Source organism: Mobula hypostoma, chromosome 8, assembly GCF_963921235.1.
Source record: "Mobula hypostoma chromosome 8, sMobHyp1.1, whole genome shotgun sequence".
Taxonomy (NCBI): Eukaryota; Metazoa; Chordata; class Chondrichthyes; order Myliobatiformes; family Myliobatidae; genus Mobula; species Mobula hypostoma.
In genome coordinates this window covers 91,381,873-91,402,205 of record NC_086104.1, presented here as the reverse complement: position 1 = coordinate 91,402,205, position 20,333 = coordinate 91,381,873, and the positions used below count along the sequence as shown (strand labels likewise).

General features: G+C 43.4%; 1 protein-coding gene across 2 annotated transcripts in view; it reads left to right on the top strand.

Moving 5' to 3' along the window:
* Window positions 1-8,815: 8,815 nt before the first annotated feature.
* The window catches only part of lrp11 (low density lipoprotein receptor-related protein 11), a 44,485-nt gene continuing 32,967 nt past the window's right edge, over window positions 8,816-20,333 (top strand). Inside the window, exons 1-2 of one of the 2 annotated variants that reach the window (XM_063056328.1) lie at window positions 8,816-9,932; window positions 16,820-16,977. In XM_063056328.1, the coding sequence (XP_062912398.1) occupies window positions 9,413-9,932; window positions 16,820-16,977 (678 nt within the window). In that variant the 5' untranslated portion in view covers window positions 8,816-9,412. The remainder of the gene's footprint in view (window positions 9,933-16,819; window positions 16,978-20,333) is intronic. The other variant, XM_063056326.1, reaches the window with a different exon arrangement.

Below are 20,333 nucleotides of genomic sequence, written 5' to 3'. Positions count from 1 at the left end.
AGGACAGTTTCTATCTGCTGTATTAAGACTCATGAGCAGACCTCTTGCACAGTAAACGTAAACCTTTGATCTCTCAATCTATCTCAGCATGGCCCTTGCACTTGTGTACCTGCACTGCACTTTCTGTGTGGTGCTGGATGTATCAGATCCCCTATGCTACCATATTTTTGAATGGACATCAACACTACCTCACCACTTTTTTTGCACTACTTATTTAATAATTTTATTGTACTGCTGCCGCAAATACATCAAATTTCACAACATATGCTGGTGATATTAAACCTGATTCTGATTCTGAACATTATATTCTGCATTCTGACATTGTATTTCTGCTTGTACTATCTTAATGTACTTATGTTTTGGAAAGATTTCTATGGATAGCATGCAAAACAAAGTTTTTCACTGTATCTCAGTACATGTAATGATAATAAAACAACTAACCATTTAAGGTTTTTTTTAAACACAGTGATGGGTGTCTGGATTGCACTGCCAGAGTTGCAGATATGATAAAGGCTTTTCAAAGGCTCTTAGGCACATGAAAAAAGCACAGAGTGGAAGGATATGGACCATGTAACGTTAGCTTAATTAGTTCAGCAGAACATCACAGGCCAAAGGGCCTGTTCCTGTGCTCTACTGTTCTATGTTTATGTTTTAAAAATCTTAAAACTGGAGAACTGCAGATGCTGGAAATCTGAAATAAAACAGAGAATACTGGAGATACTCAGCGGGTTAAAGAGCAACGTAACAGAGAAAGACTGGGCTGGGTAGGACTGACACAAACAGGAAAGGCTGGTTATCTGAAAACATTGGACTCAATAATTGAGACCTGAGAGTTGCAGCATAGAATATAGATGAGGTGCCAATTCTCAAGCTGGGTTTTGTTGGAAAAGAGGAGGCTAAATTCACAGAAGTCAGATTTTGTCTCGGGCAGAGAACTGAGGTGATACATAACTGAAAATTTTGGGTTACTTTTGTAGACTGAATGGAGGTGTTCTGCAAAGCAGCCACCCAATCCGTATTTGGTTCTCCAGTAACAGGAGACCACATCCCCTGAGATCAGTCTTTCTCCCAGGTTGAAATCAAGAATTAGAGAGCATAGGTGTAAAAATAAGATGGGAAAGGTTTAACAGAAACTTGAGGAGCAACTTTATTACATAAAGTGTTATATCCATGCAGAATGAGCCATCAGAGGAAGTGGTTGAGAAAAGTATAATAATACGTATATGGAATGGAAAGGTTTAGAAGGTTATGGGCCAAACACAGGCAAATGGGACTAGCTTGGATGCGGCATCTTGGTCAGTATGAAAACTGGGCTGAAGGGCCCATTCCTGTGCTGTAAAACTCTGAATCTATGACTCTAAATGAAGGCCACTCAAACATTCGACTGAACATGCATAGCAAAGATGAGCTGTTCAGCATTAGGGAACTGGAAACTGTCAAAGTGACAGAGGGCATCAGAGACATCAAGGGTGTACGTGAGAATGAACTAGACAAAGGGAGATAGTATAGAAAATACACAAAAAAGTTATGAGTTAACCATGATCTGCTTATGGATCTTGGGAAGGAAGCAGAAAAGAGATATACAGAGTTGTGCACCATGAAGAGGAATGAAAGTGTTTGTATTTTAAATTAATATATATTTACAGCTTACAATTTTGGATAAATATACAATTAAAAATTAGTTCTGAAATCCAATGCAATGGGCTTTTCAGAAAATAATACCATTATTTTCAAAGAAGAGCATAAAGTTTATTTACCACCAAGCAGTACAATAATCTCCATAACTTTTCTGCTGTATAGTATGTCCATTACTCTAGCAGGAAGCGAAGCTATTCTGCTGGAAGAATGTTGGTAAATAGTGGACACATGTTGAGCATTGTGAGAGCTCAGTGACGTGGTGAGCAATGGATTTATCAATGCACACAGCATTCAGAAGGTCAGCAGTACATAATGGGTGAGTCAATAGTAATGATAATCACTGTCGGTTGGTGGATTGGATATTCTGCTTGTTGGTACACAGAGCCTTCATATTAATTTCTACTTATAGCATAGGAGTCCATTTGTGCTTTAAGTGCACTCTTCAGTTCTTTCCATAACCCTGTAATTCTTCCCTCCCTGCTTCTAACTCCGGTACTTTTCCCCACCCCCATGGCATGTCCCCATTGACTCTTACCAATTTTTATCCATGCACCATAGAAACCATTCTGTCTGCATAAATGGCTTGGTATGGCAACTGCTCTGCACATGACTGCAAGAATCTGCAGAGTTGAGGACACAGCTCAGCACATCAAAGCAACTAGCCTCCTCTCTATGGACTCTATTTATACTTCTCACTGCCTCAGTAAAGCAGCTAGCATAACCAAAGACCTCCCCACCCAATCTGGATAGTCTTCCTTCTCCCCTTTCCCATCGGGCAGAAGGTAAAAAAGCCTGAAAGCACGTACCACCAGGGTCAAGAACCGATTCTATTCCACTGCTACCAGACTCTTGCAGGGACAACTTGTATAAGATGGACTCTTGGCCTTACAATCTACAGTACCTCATTATAATCTTGCACATAATCATTTACCTGCACTGACTGTTTCAGTAGATTTTACATTTTATTCTGCATTGTTACTGTTTAACCATATTCTACCTCAATGCACTATGTAATGCACAGCCAGAGGTCATCGTACATATTGGTACCAACGGTATAGGCAGGAAAAAGGAGGAGGTCCTGAAAACAGACTACAGGGAGTTAGGAAAGAAACAGAGAAGCAGGACCTCAAAGGTAGTAATCTCGGGATTACTGCCTGTGCTATTCGACAGTGAGTATAGGAATAGAATGAGGTGGAGGATAAATGCGTGGCTGAGGGATTTCAGCAGGGGCAGGGATTCAGATTTCTGGATCATTGGGACCTCTTTTAGGGCAGGTGTGACCTATACAAAAAGGACGGGTTGCATTTGAATCCAAGGGGGAGCAATATCCAGGCAGGAAGGTTTGCTAAGGCTATTGGGGAGAGTTTAAACGAATTGCTGGGGGGTGGGAACCAAACTGAAGAGACGGAGGAAGGGACGGTTGGCTCACAAATAGAGAAAAAAAATTTGGAGGCAGTGTGAGAAGGAGGGTAGGCAGGCGACAGAGAAGGGATACGCTGAGATTGATGGTTTGAGATGTGTCTATTTTAATGCAAGAAACGTCATGAACAAAGCAGATGAGCTTAAGAGCGTGGATCAGTACTTGGAGCTATGATGTTGTGGCCATTACACAGTCTTGAATGGCTCAGAGGCAGGAATGGCTACTAAGAGTGCCAGGTTTTAGATGTTTCAGGAAGGACAGGGAGGGAGGCATAAGGGGTGGGGACATGACACTGCTGATCAGAGATAGTGTCACGGCTGCAGAAAAGGAGGAAGTCATGGAGGGATTGTCTACTGAGTCTCTGTGGGTGGAAGTTAGAAATGGGAAGGAGTCAATAACTCTACTGGGTGTTTTTTATAGACCATCCAATAGTAACAGGGACATCAAGGAGCAGATAGGGAGACAGATTCTGGAATGGTGCAGTAATTACAAGGTTGTCATAATGGGGGATTTTAATTGCCCCAATAGAGATTGGTATCTCCCTAGAGCAAGGGGTTTAGATGGGGTGGAGCTTGTCAGGTATGTTCAAGAAGGTTTCCTAACACAGTTTGTAGATAAGCCTACGAGAGGTTGTACTTGATCTGGTATTGGGAAATGAACCTGGTCAGGTGTCAAGTCTCTCATTGAGTGAACATTTTGGAGATAGTGATCATAATTCTATTTCCTTTACCATAGCATTGGAGAGGGATAGGAACAGACAAGTTAGAAAAACGTTTAATTGGAGTAAGGGGAAATATGAAGCTATCAGGCAGGAACTTGGAAGCATATATTGGGAACAGACATTCTCAGGGAAATGTACGGCAGAAATGTGGCAAATGAACTGTACAAAATAAAAGGAAAATAATCGACACTAGGCCAACAGGGCGGCTAACTAAAATTCTCAGACTAAAATCTAACACTGTCATTTCAACTCGGAAGCAGTAACTTAATACTGCTCCTTTACAGCATCAGTCTAAATTGTAATATTCTTTCCCAGAATGTGGACTAAGGTAAGCAGGGAAAATTGCTGTCATTATGCGTCAATGAAGATTTGACAAGACTGAAATGAAAGGAAGGGAGTTAAGTACAACTACAATAAAACACTGATTGCTGTTATGTGCATTCTCACGAATGTGTTTGTCGACTGCTTTCTGCTGCATACCTGTGAGAGTGAATTGAATTGAATTGAATTGATCTTATTACTTACATCCTTCATATTTTTCCCAGGGATGAAATGGCCAGCACGAGAAGGCACAGTTTTAAGGTGCTTGGAAGTAGGTACAGAGGAGATGTCAGGGGTAAATTTTTTACGCAGACTGGTGAGTGCATGGAATGGGCTGCCAGCAACGGCGGCAGAGGCAGGTACAATAGGGTCTTTTAAAAGACTCCTGGATAGGTACATGGAGCTCAGAAAGATAGAGAGCTATGGGTAACCTTAGGTAATTTCTAAGGTAAGGACACGTTCGGCACAGCTTTGTGGGCTGAAGGGTCTGTATTGTGATGTAGGTTTTCTATGTTTCTATGTTCAGGCAATATTTGCATGGCGTTCTGCATAGGTATGTTCCAATGAGACAGGGAAAGGATGGTAGGGTACAGGAACCATGGTGTACAAAGGCAGTTGAAAATCTAATCAAGAAGAAAAGCTTATGAAAGGTTCAAAAACTAGGTAACGATAGAGATCTAGAAAATTATATGGCTACCAGGAAGGAACTTAAGAATGAAATTAGGAGAGCCAGAAGGGGCCATGAGAAGGCCCCAAGGCATTCTACAAGTATGTGAAGAGCAAGAGGATAAGACATGAGAGAATAGGACCAATCAAGTGTGATAGTGGAAAAGTGTGTATGGAACCGGAGGAGATAGCAGAGGTACTTAATAAGTACTTTGCTTCAGTATTCACTACGGAAAAGGATCTTGGCGATTGTAGGGATGACTTACAGCAGACTGAAAAGCTTGAGCATATAGATATTAAGAAAGAGGATGTGCAGGAGCTTTTGGAAAGCTTCAAGTTGGATAAGTCACCGCACCAGACGAGATGTACCTCAGGCTACTATGGGAGGCGAGGGAGGAGACTGCTAAGCCTCTGGTGATGATCTTTGCATCATCAATGGGGACGAGAGGTTCTGGAGGATTGGAGGGTTGCAGATGTTGTTCCATTGTTCAAGAAAGGGAGGAGAGATAGCCCAGGAAATTATAGACCAATGAGTCTTACTTCAGTGGTTGGTAAGTTGATGGAGAAAATCCTGAGAGGAAGGATTTCTGAACATTTGGAGAGGCATAATAAGATTAGGAATAGACAGCATGGCTTTGTCAAAGGCAGGTTGTGCCTTATGAGCCTGATTGAAGTTTTTGAGGATGTGACTAAACATATTGATGAAGGAAGAGCAATAGATGTAGTGTATATGGATTTCGGCAAGGCATTTGATAAGGTACCCCATGCAAGACTTATTGAGAAAGTAAGGAGGCATGGGATCCAAGGGGACATTGCTTTGTGGATCCAGAACTGGCTTGCCAACAGAAATCAAAGAGTGGTTATAGATGGGTCATATTCTGCATGGAGGTTGGTGACCAGTGGTCTGCTTCAGGGATCTGTTCTGGGACCCCTTCTCTTCACGATTTTTATAAATCACCTGGAAGAGGAAGTGGAGGGATGGGTTAGTAAATTTGCTGATGACACAATGGTTGGAGTGTTGTGGATAGTGTGGAGGGCTGTCAGAGGTTACAGCAGGACATTGATAGGATGCAAAACAGGGCTGAGAACTGGCAGATGGAGTTCAACCCAGATAAGTGTGAGGTGGTTCAATTCAGTAGGTCAAATACTGTATGATGGCAGAATATAGTATTAATGGTAAGACTCTTGGCAGTGTGGAAAATCAGAGGGATCTTGGGGTCTGAGTCCATAGTACACTCAAAGCTGCTGCACAGGTTGACTGTGTGGTTAAGAAGGCATACGGTGTATTGGCCTTCATCAACCGTGTGATTGAGTTCAAGAACCGAGAGGTAATGTTGCAGCTATATAGGGCCCTGGTCAGACCCCACTTGGAGTACTGTGCTCAGTTCTGGTCACCTCAGTACAGGATGGATGTGGAAAGTATAAAAGGGGTATAGAGGAGATTTACAAGGACGTTGCCTGGATTGGCGAGTATGCCTTATGAGAACAGGTTGAGTGAACTTGGTCTTTTCTCCTTGGAGCGACGTAGGATGAGAGGTGACCTGATAGAGGAGTATAAGATGAGGAGAGGCATTGAGTGTGTGGATAGTCAGAGGCTTTTTCCCAGGGCTCAAATGGCTAACATGGGAGGGCACAATTTTAAGGTGTTTGGAAGCAAGTACAGAGGAGATGTCAGGGGTAAGTTTTTGTACACAGAGTGGTGAGTGTGTGGAGTGGGTAGCCGGCAACGATGGTGGAGGCAGGTACAATAGGGTCTTTTAAGAGGCTCCTGGATAGGTAGTTGGAGCTCAGAAAAATAGAGGGCTATGGATAACTCGAGGTAATTTCTGAAGTAAGTACATGTTCAGTACAGCATTGTGGGCCGAAGGGCCTGTATTGTGCTGTAGGTTTTCTATGTAATGGTTTGATCTGTATACAGTGTGCAAGACAAGTTTTTCCACTTCTCCTTGGTAATACAGTATGCCATTAATAAACCAAAAAAAACTCCCTCTTGCTCTGTTCTAATCAATGTCCAACCACAGCCCCAGCAACTCTTCTCTTTGTTACAAGATCAAAACAAGTACAGCAGGCATTTTCCCTTCAGGTTGCATGGTCATAGATTTAGGGTGAAAAGTGAAATATTCAAGGGGAAACTTCTTCATTCAGAGGGTAGTGCAAGTGTAGAATAAGCTACCAGCAGAAGTGGTGGATGTGGGTTCAATTGCAACATTTAAGAGAAGTTTGATGAATAAGACAGATCGGAGGGATATGGCCTGGGTGCAGGTAGATAGGACTAGGCAAAAGATTGTGTTTGCATGGACTGGATGGGTCAAAGGCCCTGTTACTGAGCTGTAGTGCCCAATGACGCTCTATCCCCAGATCTTCCTTCCTCTATTTCCAGTTTCCCTATCCTTATCCTTATTGTTTTCATCTCCCTCCATCTCTCCTTAGTTTCAGAAATCCCCTACACTTGTCCACTCATATGTCATTTTATTAATATTTACTCAGGTCATAGTAGGAGTCCAGTCATTCCATCTAGTCTAGGATGGCTCAATCCCATCAAAAATAAACCCAACGCTTTTCTGTAACTCAGACTCTCACACGCTCCCTGAGACACAAGCGATTCTGTAGGCGCTCATATTAGCAGCTTCAGTTCCAGGACTCCCAAGATGCCTTCATCATTCTTTTCAGAATATGGGGTTTCCCTTTCAATGCAGCCCTCACCCACATCTGCTCATCTCCTGCACACCATCCCACCCACTGATCTTCCACCTGGCCCTTATCCCTGCACACATACTAAGTGTAACAGCTACCCACACTGACATGTCTGTCCACAGCTTTCTCTACTGCCTGGTTGAGGCCAGATACTGGTTGGAGAAGCAACGTGTCTTATTGTCTTGGTAGCCTCCATTCTGTTGGCATCAACATTAATTTATCTAACTTCTCGTAACCTCTCCTCTCTATTTCATTATCTTCCACCACCCCTCCCTTTGTTTTCACTCATTCCTGCGGCTTACCACCTTCTGTTCCTCACCTTCACAACCTGCCCTTCATCTCATTTTGGTCTCCACCTCCTTCCCCTTTATTCCATGGTCTACCATCCTCTACTATTAGATTTCTTTTTGTTTTGCCCTTTGCCACCTATCACCTCCCACCTTTTCATATCATACCCTTTCATTTCCCACCCCCCCCCACCTATCTCACCTGGACTCAACAATCAGCTGCCAAGTTGTGTTCCTCCCCCTCCTTTACCTTTAATTCTGGCTTCTGCCTTCTTCCCTTCCAGTCCTGTTGAGGGGTCTCGGCCTGAAATACCAATTGTTCATTTTCCTCCATTGATGTTGCCTGACCCGCTGCGTTCCTCCAGCATTTTGTGTGTGTTGCCCATTAATACTCCCCTGATTACACCACTAGTCACCTGTGATAGAGGAAACTTACACAACCAATAACTCACTAACTAAAGCATCTTCCAGGTGTGGGAGGAAACCAGAGCATTCAGGGTAAGCCTGCAATCACAGAGAAAGCACACAGTACTGTAAGTAGAATCAAACTCATGGAGCACTGTGATAACTGCATTACCCACTGCGCATCACCCTTTGAATCTGCCTCTTTCTCCATTACCCACCACACCACATTGTGGTCCTACCATTTCAATCATCAACTCTCCTTTATTGGAATGTTGTTTGTGAAGGTGGTGGAAGAAATTACTTTCAAAAGCCTGGGGATGAACACTTGACTGCCGAGGGATAGCAGTGGTGTTGAATAGGCTTTATATAGCGAAGTATTTGATTGTTGACATAAACACGGTGGCTATTTCATGTTGTATGGCTCTGTGACACTCTCTCTGGACTCCCATCTGTTCGTTCTCTCTTATTCTATCCTTCAATCTTTGATCCTGAATTACTGCTATATTGCTCTCTTTCTATCACAGGCCCTCCCACCATTTCCACTCCTTCCTTGTCTGAATCCTCCCTCATTCCACCTCCTTACTACCACCTTCAATCTTTGATCCTTCCAAAATTGCTGATACCTCAGTCTCTCAGCGCCACCTTCCCCCACTCAGTCTGATCCTCTTCCTTCTAGCTACTCATCCTGTCCTATCCCTCAATTCTTTAATCCTCCTTCTATCTAGAATCACTGCTATCTCCTTCTCTCTTGCTACTATACTCCCTCCACCTTTTAGATCCCTCCCTCCTTCCACCTGATCACTCTCTCCCCTACACTATCCTTCCCCAATTCTAACCTTCCACCTTTTCACTCCTTCCACCAGCTCACTCTCTATCCTTCCACTTGTTCACTCTCTCCCCTTCCAGCTCTATCCTTCCACCTGCTCACTCTCTCTCCTCCCTGCTCTCTCCTTCCTGCACTATCCTTTAACTACTATAACTGCCCCCTCTTTCCATTACACTCGCTCCATCTCCTCCCTCCCTCTGACCGCTCCCTCCTTGCATCTGCTCGCTCTCTCCTCTTTTACCCCATCATCTTTTGATCCCACCCTCTTTCCAGGATCACTGCCACCTCCCTTCCTCACTCCCAATCATCACTCGCAGTCCCAGGGGAGCAAGGAGCGTCTGTGTTCGCCGCCGAGACCTGTTTCCCCGCACCCTCGGAGCTCGACAGACGGCGGACTATGAGCCACTGAGACTGCATCCGTTCCCCGCTCCACCATGCCCGGAGCAGCAGTGCTGGTCTGCGGGATCCTGGCGGTCGGCGTGTGGCTGCGGACTGCAGCGGCGGGACCGAGGGCGCTGTTACTGGACGAGTTCCGTCAGCAGCTGCACCAAACCTGGCAACCTGAGGCCTCGGGAACCTGCGACGCGGCCTTCGCGCTGATGCAGGACTACATCATCCGCACTCGGGACTCGCTGTCGGCCGGTGCCGCCTTCTTACGCGCTCCAGCCGGTGTCAGCAGCCCCGAGCAGTGCCTGCGGGCCTGCTGCGGCCTGCCCGGCTGCACGGCGGCGGTGGTCGAGCGAGTCCCTCCCGGTGGCGGAGTCGTCGTCGTCCCCGCCTGGGAGCGGGGGCTAAAGGCTAGACCCCGAGGCTCGGCCAATCTCAGCTGCTACCTCTTCAACTGCACCCACCGGGGCCGCGACGTCTGCCGTTTCTCCCCGCACCGCGGCTACAGCAGTTTCTCGCGACCGCTCAACGACAGCCGGCGCCCGGAGCCGCATCGCCATGGCAACCGTAAGGGCCCTGCGCCGCCGCCGTTACCGCGGGCGCCCCGACCGACGGCACAGCCTGACACCGAACCGGCGTGGCGGGGTAGCTGTGTTCAAACCTGGGCAAGTGAGGTCGGCACGGGGAGGTAGCAAGGGGGCTTTAGTCTGGAGCTTTTAGCCCTTGGCAACGGCCTTGTGATGGTGGGGTCGGTTGGATATGGTGCACGTCTGAATGGCGGGGCTCTGGGAAGTGATATCGTACAAAGTCATGCTGGGGCATAGTAATAATCTGGCCATTCTAAACTCCTTTCCAGCTGCTCACTCTCCAGCCAGTTCCATCCTTCGTTATCTGATCCCTTCATCCTAACTGATCTCTGCACCCTTCATCTGCTCTCTCCTTTATGCCCCTTCCTGGAATCTCTGATCATGAGGAACGCTTGGAAATGGGACTGATTTTGGAGAAGGATTGCAGAGTTATGGGGCAAGGTCTGTGGAGGTTTTGTAAACACAATGGTGGGCATACTTTCAAATGCTTAAAATGAGCAATGCAGCTGACGGCTGAACAAGTTGTACTTCAGCCGTTCCGCATAGAACCAGCTGTGTGACCTGCTGAGTATTTGCAATATTTTCTCTTTTAATGTCAGATTTCTAGCTCCCTACTGCATTGTTTAAGGTCATATTAGAGGCAGCAGCAGATGACAGGGCTAAAATTGGGGGTGGGGGGAACAATGCAGGCAGCATATGAGGAAGGAGAAACAGTTAAATGTTTTAGACTTGTCAACTCTTCATCAGAACTGGGATAAAGTCATCTAACAGATTTGCAAAGAGCTGATCTTGGTGAAAGTCCAGGCATGTGATTCATGAGTGTCACAGTGCTGATCGAGGTATGCAGTGTGTCTGAGAATCAAAATAGAAGTGCAGGTGCAGGGAATCTTACAGAAAGGGAATTTAGAAGGATGAGAGGGGATCTGATTGAACACATAACCAGAGAGTGGTGGATATGTGGAATGCTCTGCTCCAGAAGGCAGTGGAGGCCAAGTCTCTGAATGTTTTCAGGAACGGGATGGATAGAGCTCTTAAAGATAGCAGAATCAAAGGTTATGGGATAAGGCAGGAACTGGATACTGATTGTGGATGATCAGCCATGATCAGTGAATGGCAGTGCAGGCTCTAAGGGCCGAATGGCCTACTCCTGCACCTATTGTCTATTGTCTAAAGAAAGGCATATTTATCAGGTGGTGTCTGAGGAAAGAACTATCAAAGGTCTTTAATCTGAAACACTTCCTCTTGTTTCTCTTGGCAATTGGTTTATTATTGTGACAAGTACCGAGATACAATGAAAAATTTGTTCTGCAAATCAATTTGCAGATCATTTCGTCAAGATAGTAACAAAGTGAAAAGTAATAACAGAATGCAGAATAGTTAAACAGAAAGTTAGTTTCCACTGAATCTACTTAACTTACACTAAGTGTTTGCAGTACCTTTCTCTTTTCGTTCTGCTTGTATTGGTTGACTTCTGGAAGCTATTATCTTGGGCACAGAGCTGTTCAGAATGGTGCCAAGAAAGTGGAAGTTTAATGGAGCGATGGTGGCAGTGAACTGCAGACTACTCTTGTCCCTTTGGCGTGCCTCTGAGCTGGCTTATAATGTCCCGGTTAAGCATAATAACATCAAGATGATCAAATGATTATACATCCTGTGGTGGAACTGGTTTAAGGCATACGGAAGAATCTTATGTCAGTTGTATATGCTAAACTTAAGGATTGAAAAAAATTAAGAGTTTCTATTAGGCTAATTTTGTCTTTCCTTGAGCATGTAATTGATACCATATTTGACCCTGAGGTGAGCTTTCAACCAAGTATATGCTCCATCCTTGTGCTTACTTTCACCTCTACACCTCTGCCCAGCATTTACAGCTTGGCCAGTTTCCTGAAATGGATACCTCAGTTTTATTCCTATACTTGACTACATCTTACACAGGTAATTCTTTACCCATGTCCCATCTTTAATTTCTTCCTTGAAATGCCCTCTTTCTAACCCTCTCAGCATATTTCCCTTCATTGGCAACATTCCGAATCAACCTAACATCTTCCAAGAGTCAGAACATTGCAGCAATTCAATGCAGATTGAAACTGGATGTAGATCAGAGATGTATTACTCAGTAATCAATACCATATAAATGCAGCATCATTAAGGTCACCTATTGCCATCTCTGTAATAGTTATTGCTGTTTGCTTTTGCTGGCTCTAGATTTGACTGTTTGTTCTTAAGGCATTTTAGCCAGCTGCTTTAGTGAGATCACCTATTAGATAACTTCTTGATTCGTGCTTAAAATTTGTCGTGCTTAAAATTGTTTGGACAGCTATCCAAATAGCTCCTTCCATGCTGAAAGGCTGAAGTGTTTTGGGATGTTTTTTTTTTGATGAAGGTGCTACATTATTGTTAGGATTTTTAAGATAAATGGATGTGTTTAAAAAAAACTTTGTAGCTATTTATTTTGTTGGAGGAATCCTGAACAAGGGTCATAGTTAAAACTTGGTTTTGCTTAAGAGGACATTTTTTATGCAGATAGGGAAAGTCTCAAAGTCTAACAACCTCCTCTTTTTCTTGAATGTTGTTGAAGTCATGAGAATTGGAAAGTTCAAAGCTTAAACTGGTGGAGTAACACATGCAAAATTCTGGTGGAACTCAGCAAGTTAGGCAGCATCTATGAAGAGAAATAAACAGTTAACGCTTCGAGCCAACACCCTTCAAAAGGACCGATGCTGAGTTCCTCCAACATTTTGTGTTTGTTATTCTGGATTTCTAGCATCTGCAGAATTTCTTGTGTTTATAAGTGGATGATTTTCAGATTAGCAAACAATTACACGCCAAAAACTCCTAGCATCAGTTCTAGGGCACCAAACATTTACAATATATAGCAAAGGCTTTGAAAGGACTATATGCATTGTAGCTAAACTTACTGGCAATAGAAAGGTAATGAGAAAGTAAGTTGCAAAGAGATAAAGATATGTTAAATTATCAGATTTAAAATTGACACATGAAATATGTGTGGAGCTGTAATTCAGTTAATTTGGTAGGAATGGTAGGAATGCTTAAATGGGAGAATAATATTGAATGCTCTGTCCAAAGATATCTACTTGTCCAGAGGCATGACATGCTGAAAGGTAGCAGGCAGATACAGCAGGTATTTAAGATGGTGTATTAAATATGACTTCTATTGTAAAGGAACTTAGAGTATAAAAGTAGGGATATCTTGCTATAATTAGAGGGTGTTCAAACATGGAATACTGTAGAACTTAAATAATCTGGCATGCTTGGGACTTGCTGATGCCAATTGACAGGTTTTCTGGGCCATTGGATGTTATTTATATGTATTTCTCAGCACAGTTTCAATTTGTTAATGGATGTCACATGGTATAATAAATTCTCGAATGAACTCCCATGAGTTTTAGGGAAGCATAAGAGTGGACCCCAGTGAAGCTCCGTAAAATGTGTGAATGTTTGGATAGTGGTTTATTGGAATCTCTATGTACTCTTAGTGTCCTTGTTTAAGGAGAGGTATGTTAGTACGTTTCATAGTGTGCTTCTTGGGATCGAGGGGTGAAATTATGAGGAAAAGTTGCATTTATAAAAATGCGAGGCACATTTACAAAACAAGTGAAAGAGATTTATGGGAAAAAGTATAGATGGAGTTTCTGAATAATGGGTGTTTGCTTAAGATGGTGTTGAAGAGGAATTACTTTGCTGAGAGTTCTGAATCTCAGAAATTCTCTAATCCAGAGGGTTTTAGACAGTGCATCAGTGAATATATTTAAGGCTGAGGTAAGCAGGTTTATGGGAGCAGGGTTGTTAGGCTAATGAGACAGTGGAATGAGGCCAACAGGCAGATCACCTGTGATCTTATGTAATGTTGAAAAAGCCATGAGGAATAACATGCCTACTCCTGATCCTGTTTTTCATATTCTTATTAACAAACTGTATTGATGATTAGGATAATTGAATGAATCTAAGGCATCATCCATGTTTACCAAAGGTACAAAGCCTGGTGGGAAAGCAAATTGTGAGGAAGACCCAGGCTATAAAAGGATGTAAACGAGTCAAATGAGTGGACAAGAAGATGCGAGATAGAGAATGGTGTGGGAAAATGATGTCATGTATTTTGGTAGGAAGCATAACAAAACAATAAAAATGTTGGTATACAGAAGATCTGGGACGAATGCTATATAAAACACAAAGTTAACACAGGTGCAGCGAGCATTTAGAAAAGCAAATAGTATGTTGGCTTTCATCAGAAGGGAATTTTAGTATAAGAATAATAAGGAGCACTTAGTACAATTTGTACAGGGGTTTTCCCACAGCTGATGTATTGCTTTTGTGTTTTGTACTGGAGGCAATATGGTGCTGATTGGAGATTGATTTGCACTGAGGTTACTTTAGATAAATAGCTAGTTTAAAAGAATGAGAGGTTATTTCTTTCTGAAGAGAGGTTTCTATACACTGCGTCCGGTGCTCCCGATGTGGCCTTTTATATATTGGTGAGACCCGACGCAGACTGGGAGACCGCTTTGCTGAACATCTACGCTCTGTCCACCAGAGAAAGCAGAATCTCCCAGTGGCCATACATTTTAATTCCACATCCCATTCCCATTCTGACATGTCTATCCACGGCCTCCTCTACTGTAAAGATGAAGCCACACTCAGGTTGGAGGAACAATACCTTATATTCCGTCTGGGTAGCCTCCAACCTGATGGCATGAACATTGACTTCTCTAACTTCCGCTAGGCCCCACCTCCCCCTCGTACCCCAGCTGTTACTCATTTTTATGCACACATTCTTTCTCTCACTCTCCTTTTTCTCCCTCTGTCCCTCTGAATATACCTCTTGCCCATCCTCTGGGTCACCCCCCCCCGTCTTTCTTCCCGGACCTCCTGTCCCATGATCCTCTCGTATCCCCTTTTGCCTATCACCTGTCCAGCTCTCGGCTCTATCCCTCCCCCTCCTGTCTTCTCCTATCATTTTGCATCTCCCCCTCCCCCTCCAGCTTTCAAATCCCTTACTCACTCTTCCTTCAGTTAGTCCTGACGAAGGGTCTCGGCCTGAAATGTCGACTGCGCCTCTTCCTATAGATGCTGCCTGGCCTGCTGCGTTCACCAGCAACTTTGATGTGTGTTGCTTGAATTTCCAGCATCTGCAGAATTCCTGTTGTTTGCGTTTCTATGGTGTGTGTTTGCTCTGTCTGGAAGTGGGGCATGGCCATTCAGGCTTTAGGTAATTTCTGAGTATGTTTAGCTGTACATTATTAAAAACCAGAAAAGCTGGAAATTGAGTAGGAACATGTATAAAAACCCGAGAATTAGGACCATCAAGGTCATGGCCGATTTTGTTCAGTGCCATTTTCTTGCATTTTCCTGTAATACTCCAGGAAGCTATTTATTTCTATTTTGAATGAAATCTATGACTGAGAATTCCAAAGATTCACCCCCTTCTGGTGCTGATCTCCACATTTCAGTCTGAAATGGCTCAGCATTTATTGTGAGACTGTGAACCCTGGTTCTAGACTCCTCAGCCAGGGAGGCATTCTCCATCCCGTTGCCTTGTATGATTTTTGTAAGTTTCAGTGAGATCACATCTCCTTCTCAACTCTGGAAGATACACCCCGGTTCACACAATCATTTATCTGTCAACCCAAAAGTCACTCCGGTAAATGATTGTTGCATTTGCTCTATGGAAATATTTCCTATTTGGGTAAGGATACTGTGCAACACCCCAGGTGCAGGTTCACCAAGGCCTTACGTGATTGCAGTATGGTAACTACTCCACTCAAATTCTATTGTAATGAAAGCCAACTTACCATTTGTCTTCCTAATTGGCTATTGTATGTGCATGTTAGCTTTCAGTGACTTGTATGAAAGGACCACACATCAAAGTTGCTGGTGAACGCAGCAGGCCAGGCAGCATCTCTAGGAAGAAGTACAGTCAACGTTTCGGGCCGAGACCCTTCCTGATGAAGGGTCTCAGCCCGAAACGTCGACTGTACTTCTTCCTAGAGATGCTGCCTGGCCTGCTACGTTCACTAGCAACTTTGATGTGCGTTGCTTGAATTTCCAGCGTCTGCAGAATTCCTCGTGTTTACGTGTATGAAAGGACCCCTTGTTTGCTTCGAATATGAACATTTAATAATATGTCACCATTTTAAGACAAACTCCACTGCTTTGTGCACTGAAGTGAATTACCTCACACGTTTCCACAACGTATGCCAACTGTCATGCTCTCATCCACTCCTATAATTTGTTTATATCCCCTTGAAACCCTTTTGCACCCTCCTTCCTACTCACAGTCCTAACCATCATCAGCAAAAGATCTCGAGGCAGAGGATCAGCCTGGTTTCTACTGTAGTAGTAGGCTTTGGGATTATCTGGCCTACCCCTCTCTACCTGCCATGATCAAAGCACTTCACAATCAAAAAAATGTACGGTCACATTTAATATAGGGAAACAACGGCTAATTTGCCAAGAGTATATTCCAATAATAGCAATGAGATAATGTTTTTAGTCATATTGGTTGAGGAATAAATATTGTCTTGGACACTAAGGACACAATATCCCCTGATATTCTTTGAAATTGTGCTATGTAATCTTTGAAGAACTTTGTTTTAACAATTCATTAGCAAAGTATCAGCTCCCATAGGTACAGCACTCCCTCAGTGCTGCACCAGAGCATTGACTCAGAGCATGCTTTCATCTCCAAATGTGACTTAGACTGTGAATGCTTCAAACTGAATCATGGCTGATCCCTCTTGTTTTCAGAGACCTTCACAATCCACCCCTTTTAGTGCAGTCCTCGTCCAAATCAGCAACTGATTTATTTTCTGGGAGAGGTGATTTCTTTATCTTTCTCTTTTTCTCTAGGGAATGATGAAGCCCCTCACTGTGATGCGGGACAAGATGTGAACTTGCTTCTTCCCACTGACTGGGTCCTGCTGGATGGCAGAGGCAGTTCTGACGATCGGGGGATTGTCCGTTATGAGTGGACCTTATTGCAAGGCGATCCATTGGTCAATATGAAGGTATTTTACTTTTTAAGAAGGAATTCATTTTGTTATCCCCAGCCATATCGCCTTTATTTCCAATCCCACACAAATCTTTGAGGAGAGATTCAAATGATTGAAATCTGTAAGTCCTAACTAAGACTTTTATTGGTTGTGAATACTGCTGTATACCTGTATGGTAACAGTGTCCTTTGCTTCAGAGAGACAAACCTGCACTGGACATGAACATGGCTTTGCAATTGTATGTACTCTAACTGCTCCCAGTTGTTTATCACTGTAACACTTCAGAAATGAATATGAAAATCAAATAAAGCCAATGTGAAACAGTAGGTTCAATCAATAACCTGCTGATATCCTGCAATGTGCATTCAAACTATAATATGCTCCTTTGCAATTGTTGACGAGTAAAGATTTTTCTTTTTTCTAAATAAATTAAATACGTGAAACTAAAACTGCCCAATTTAAAGGCCAAACTGAAATAGAGCACATTTATAGCTGAAACTCTATGTGAGGCAATGACAGTTTCTAAATCGGTGTACCTCATTTGTTTCTCGGGTACCTCTCTTGTAATGGCTTCATCTATCCATCTCACCTGATCATAGCCAACACTCCTGTACCGCTTTGTCAGACAAACACATATAGTCACTTTGTTGACTTTTCAACAACCCGCACCCTTCCCCCTTCTTTTCTTACCTGCATATCACCTTCCCCTGATCCCTTCCTCATTCCCTTTTTCCATGGTCCACTCTCCTCTCCTATCAGATTCCTTCTTTGCCAGCCTTTTATCTTTTCCATCTATCACCTCCTTGCTTTTTACTTCACACCCATCCCCACACACCTGGCTTCACCTATCATCTTCTAGCTTGTGCACCTTCTCCTTTCCTTCCCCTCCCCCCACCCCCGTTCCTTTCCAGTCTTGACAAAGGATCTCAGCCTGAAATGTCTACTACTTATTCCCCTTCATAGATGCTCCCTGATCTGCTGAGTTCCTCCAGCACTTTGTGTGTTGCTTTGGATTTCCTGCATCTGCTGAATCTCTTGTGCTTTTAAATCTCAATAAAGGTTATCCAGCAGTTTGATACTGCTCTGATATTAGGACAGGGTAAAGAATGTACCATCTCTGCACCTGTCCCAACATCTTGACTCGACATGTAACTGTTCATTTCCTTAATCAGATGCTGCCTGACCTGCTGTGCCAGGTCAGCATTTTGCCTTTAGCTCCAGATCCCGGCACAGCAGCCTCCTCTGCCTCAACAGTCTATTCATCACCGCTGTGGTTAGTGCTCCTCTCAGCATTATGTTCCAGCTTTCAACTGAGCTCCAGTTTATCAACATTACCATCATTCTCCAATGCCCCTATGCTGATCACATTGACTTGTACTTAGCTGGACCATGTTAGTGATACAATATGAATATAAAAACTGCTATTAGTTCTTAATGTGGAGTATATAGTCACTTTATTGGGAATTTCCTGTACCTTATAAAGTGGCCACTGAGTGTATACTTGTGATCTTCTGCTGCTGTAGCCTATCCACTTCAAGGTTTGTCGTGTTGTGCGTTCAGAGATGATCTTCTGTTGGGATGTGTGGTAATTTGAGTTACTGTGGCCTTCCATCTGGCCGTTCCCTGACCTCTCTCATTAACAAGGCATTTTCGCTCACAGAACTGCCTCACCAGATGTTTTTTGTTTCTCGCACCATTCTCTGTAAACTCCAGAGATTGTTGTGCATGAAAATCCAAGGAGATCAACAGATTCTGGGATACTTAAACCACCCCGTGTGGCACCAATAATCATTCTATGGTCAAAGTTACTTAGATCATATTCTAAAACAACAGGAATTCTGCAGATGCTGGAAATTCAAGCAACACACATAAAAGTTGCTGGTGAACACAGCAGGCCAGGCAGCATCTCTAGGAAGAGGTGCAGTCGACGTTTCAGGCCGAGACCCTTCGGTGACGAAGGGTCTCGGCCTGAAACGTCGACTGCACCTCTTCCTAGAGATGCTGCCTGGCCTGCTGCGTTTACCGGCAACTTTTATGTGTGTAGATCATATTCTACCCCATTCTGATGTGTGGTCTGAACAACAACTGAACCTCTTTATGCTCTTATCCATTGAGTTGCTGCCACATGATTGGCTGATCAGATATTTGCATTAACAAGCAGGTGTACCTAATAAAGTGGCCACTGAGTCCATATCTTGGTCGTATACTATTTTCGGAAAATCCTTGAACGGTTCTTCATGACTGTCCTCTGAACTGTTAGTGATTACAAAACTGTTGAGAAAGCATTTTGCCAACTTCAGCAGAATTGTTTAATCATTAAATAAAATGTGCACTGAAAGGTAAGATTATCAGAATAAAATCTGAAATACATACCTGGTTTAGCACGTGTTGCGGTCTGATGAAAGTAACAGTAAATAATAAAACAATATTAAAGGGGAAACCTATTCACCATAATGTGTAAAATGAAGTAGAATTTGTCTGTTTTACCTGTGTCTTTTCTGGCAATTATGTGGCACTCTCAACTGAGTAAGAATGTCCTGGGTTCAAGTTCCAGATCATTCACCAGAAAAGAAATTCGAGGGTGACATTCAAATATTCAAGGAGTGCTGCAAGGTCAGAGCTACTGTTATTTGGGTTTTGGCATGAAACCAAGGAGCCTTCTATTTCAGATGAACATTAAAGATCCCATGACATTATTCAAAAGTAGGCTGGTGAATTGCCCTAATATTTATCCCTTTAGAATTTAAATTTGAATTTATTTAAATCTTACATCTTTCCCACAATGTGAAGGAGTAAAAATATTTGCATAATGACTGTCACAATGTACAGACATGTGAATTTATAAGTCCAATGGCTGTTCCTAGCCTATTGGTCCTGGTTTCAATGCTGTGGTATCATTTGCCAGATGGAAGCAGTTGACATAGATTATGGTTGGGGTGAGTCATATCCCGGTTGATCTTCCAGGCCTTCTTTCTGCACCTGCTGTAAATGTCCTCAGTGGAGGGAAATTCACATTCACAGGTCTGCTGGGCTGTCCATACTATTCTCTACAGTGCCCAGCGATCAGAGTTGGTGCAGTTCCCATACCAGGTGGTGATAAAGCCAGTCAGGATGCTCTCAGTGGTGCCCCTGTAGAAGGATTAGGAGCCATGAGATTACAAAAGCTACTCTCAATACTTAGTCTCTTAACCAATTTGCATCTTTAGTAACAGTGATGTTGCTTCAGTTGTGGTTAAACTTCCATGCTTCCACTGTTGATTTGATTCCCTTTCCATTTGCAACCATGAAGCACCACCTTCATACTCCATCTACAGTCTGCATGGTTGACAACCCATCCATTAGCTTAAATGCCACAAACACCCGTCTATCCT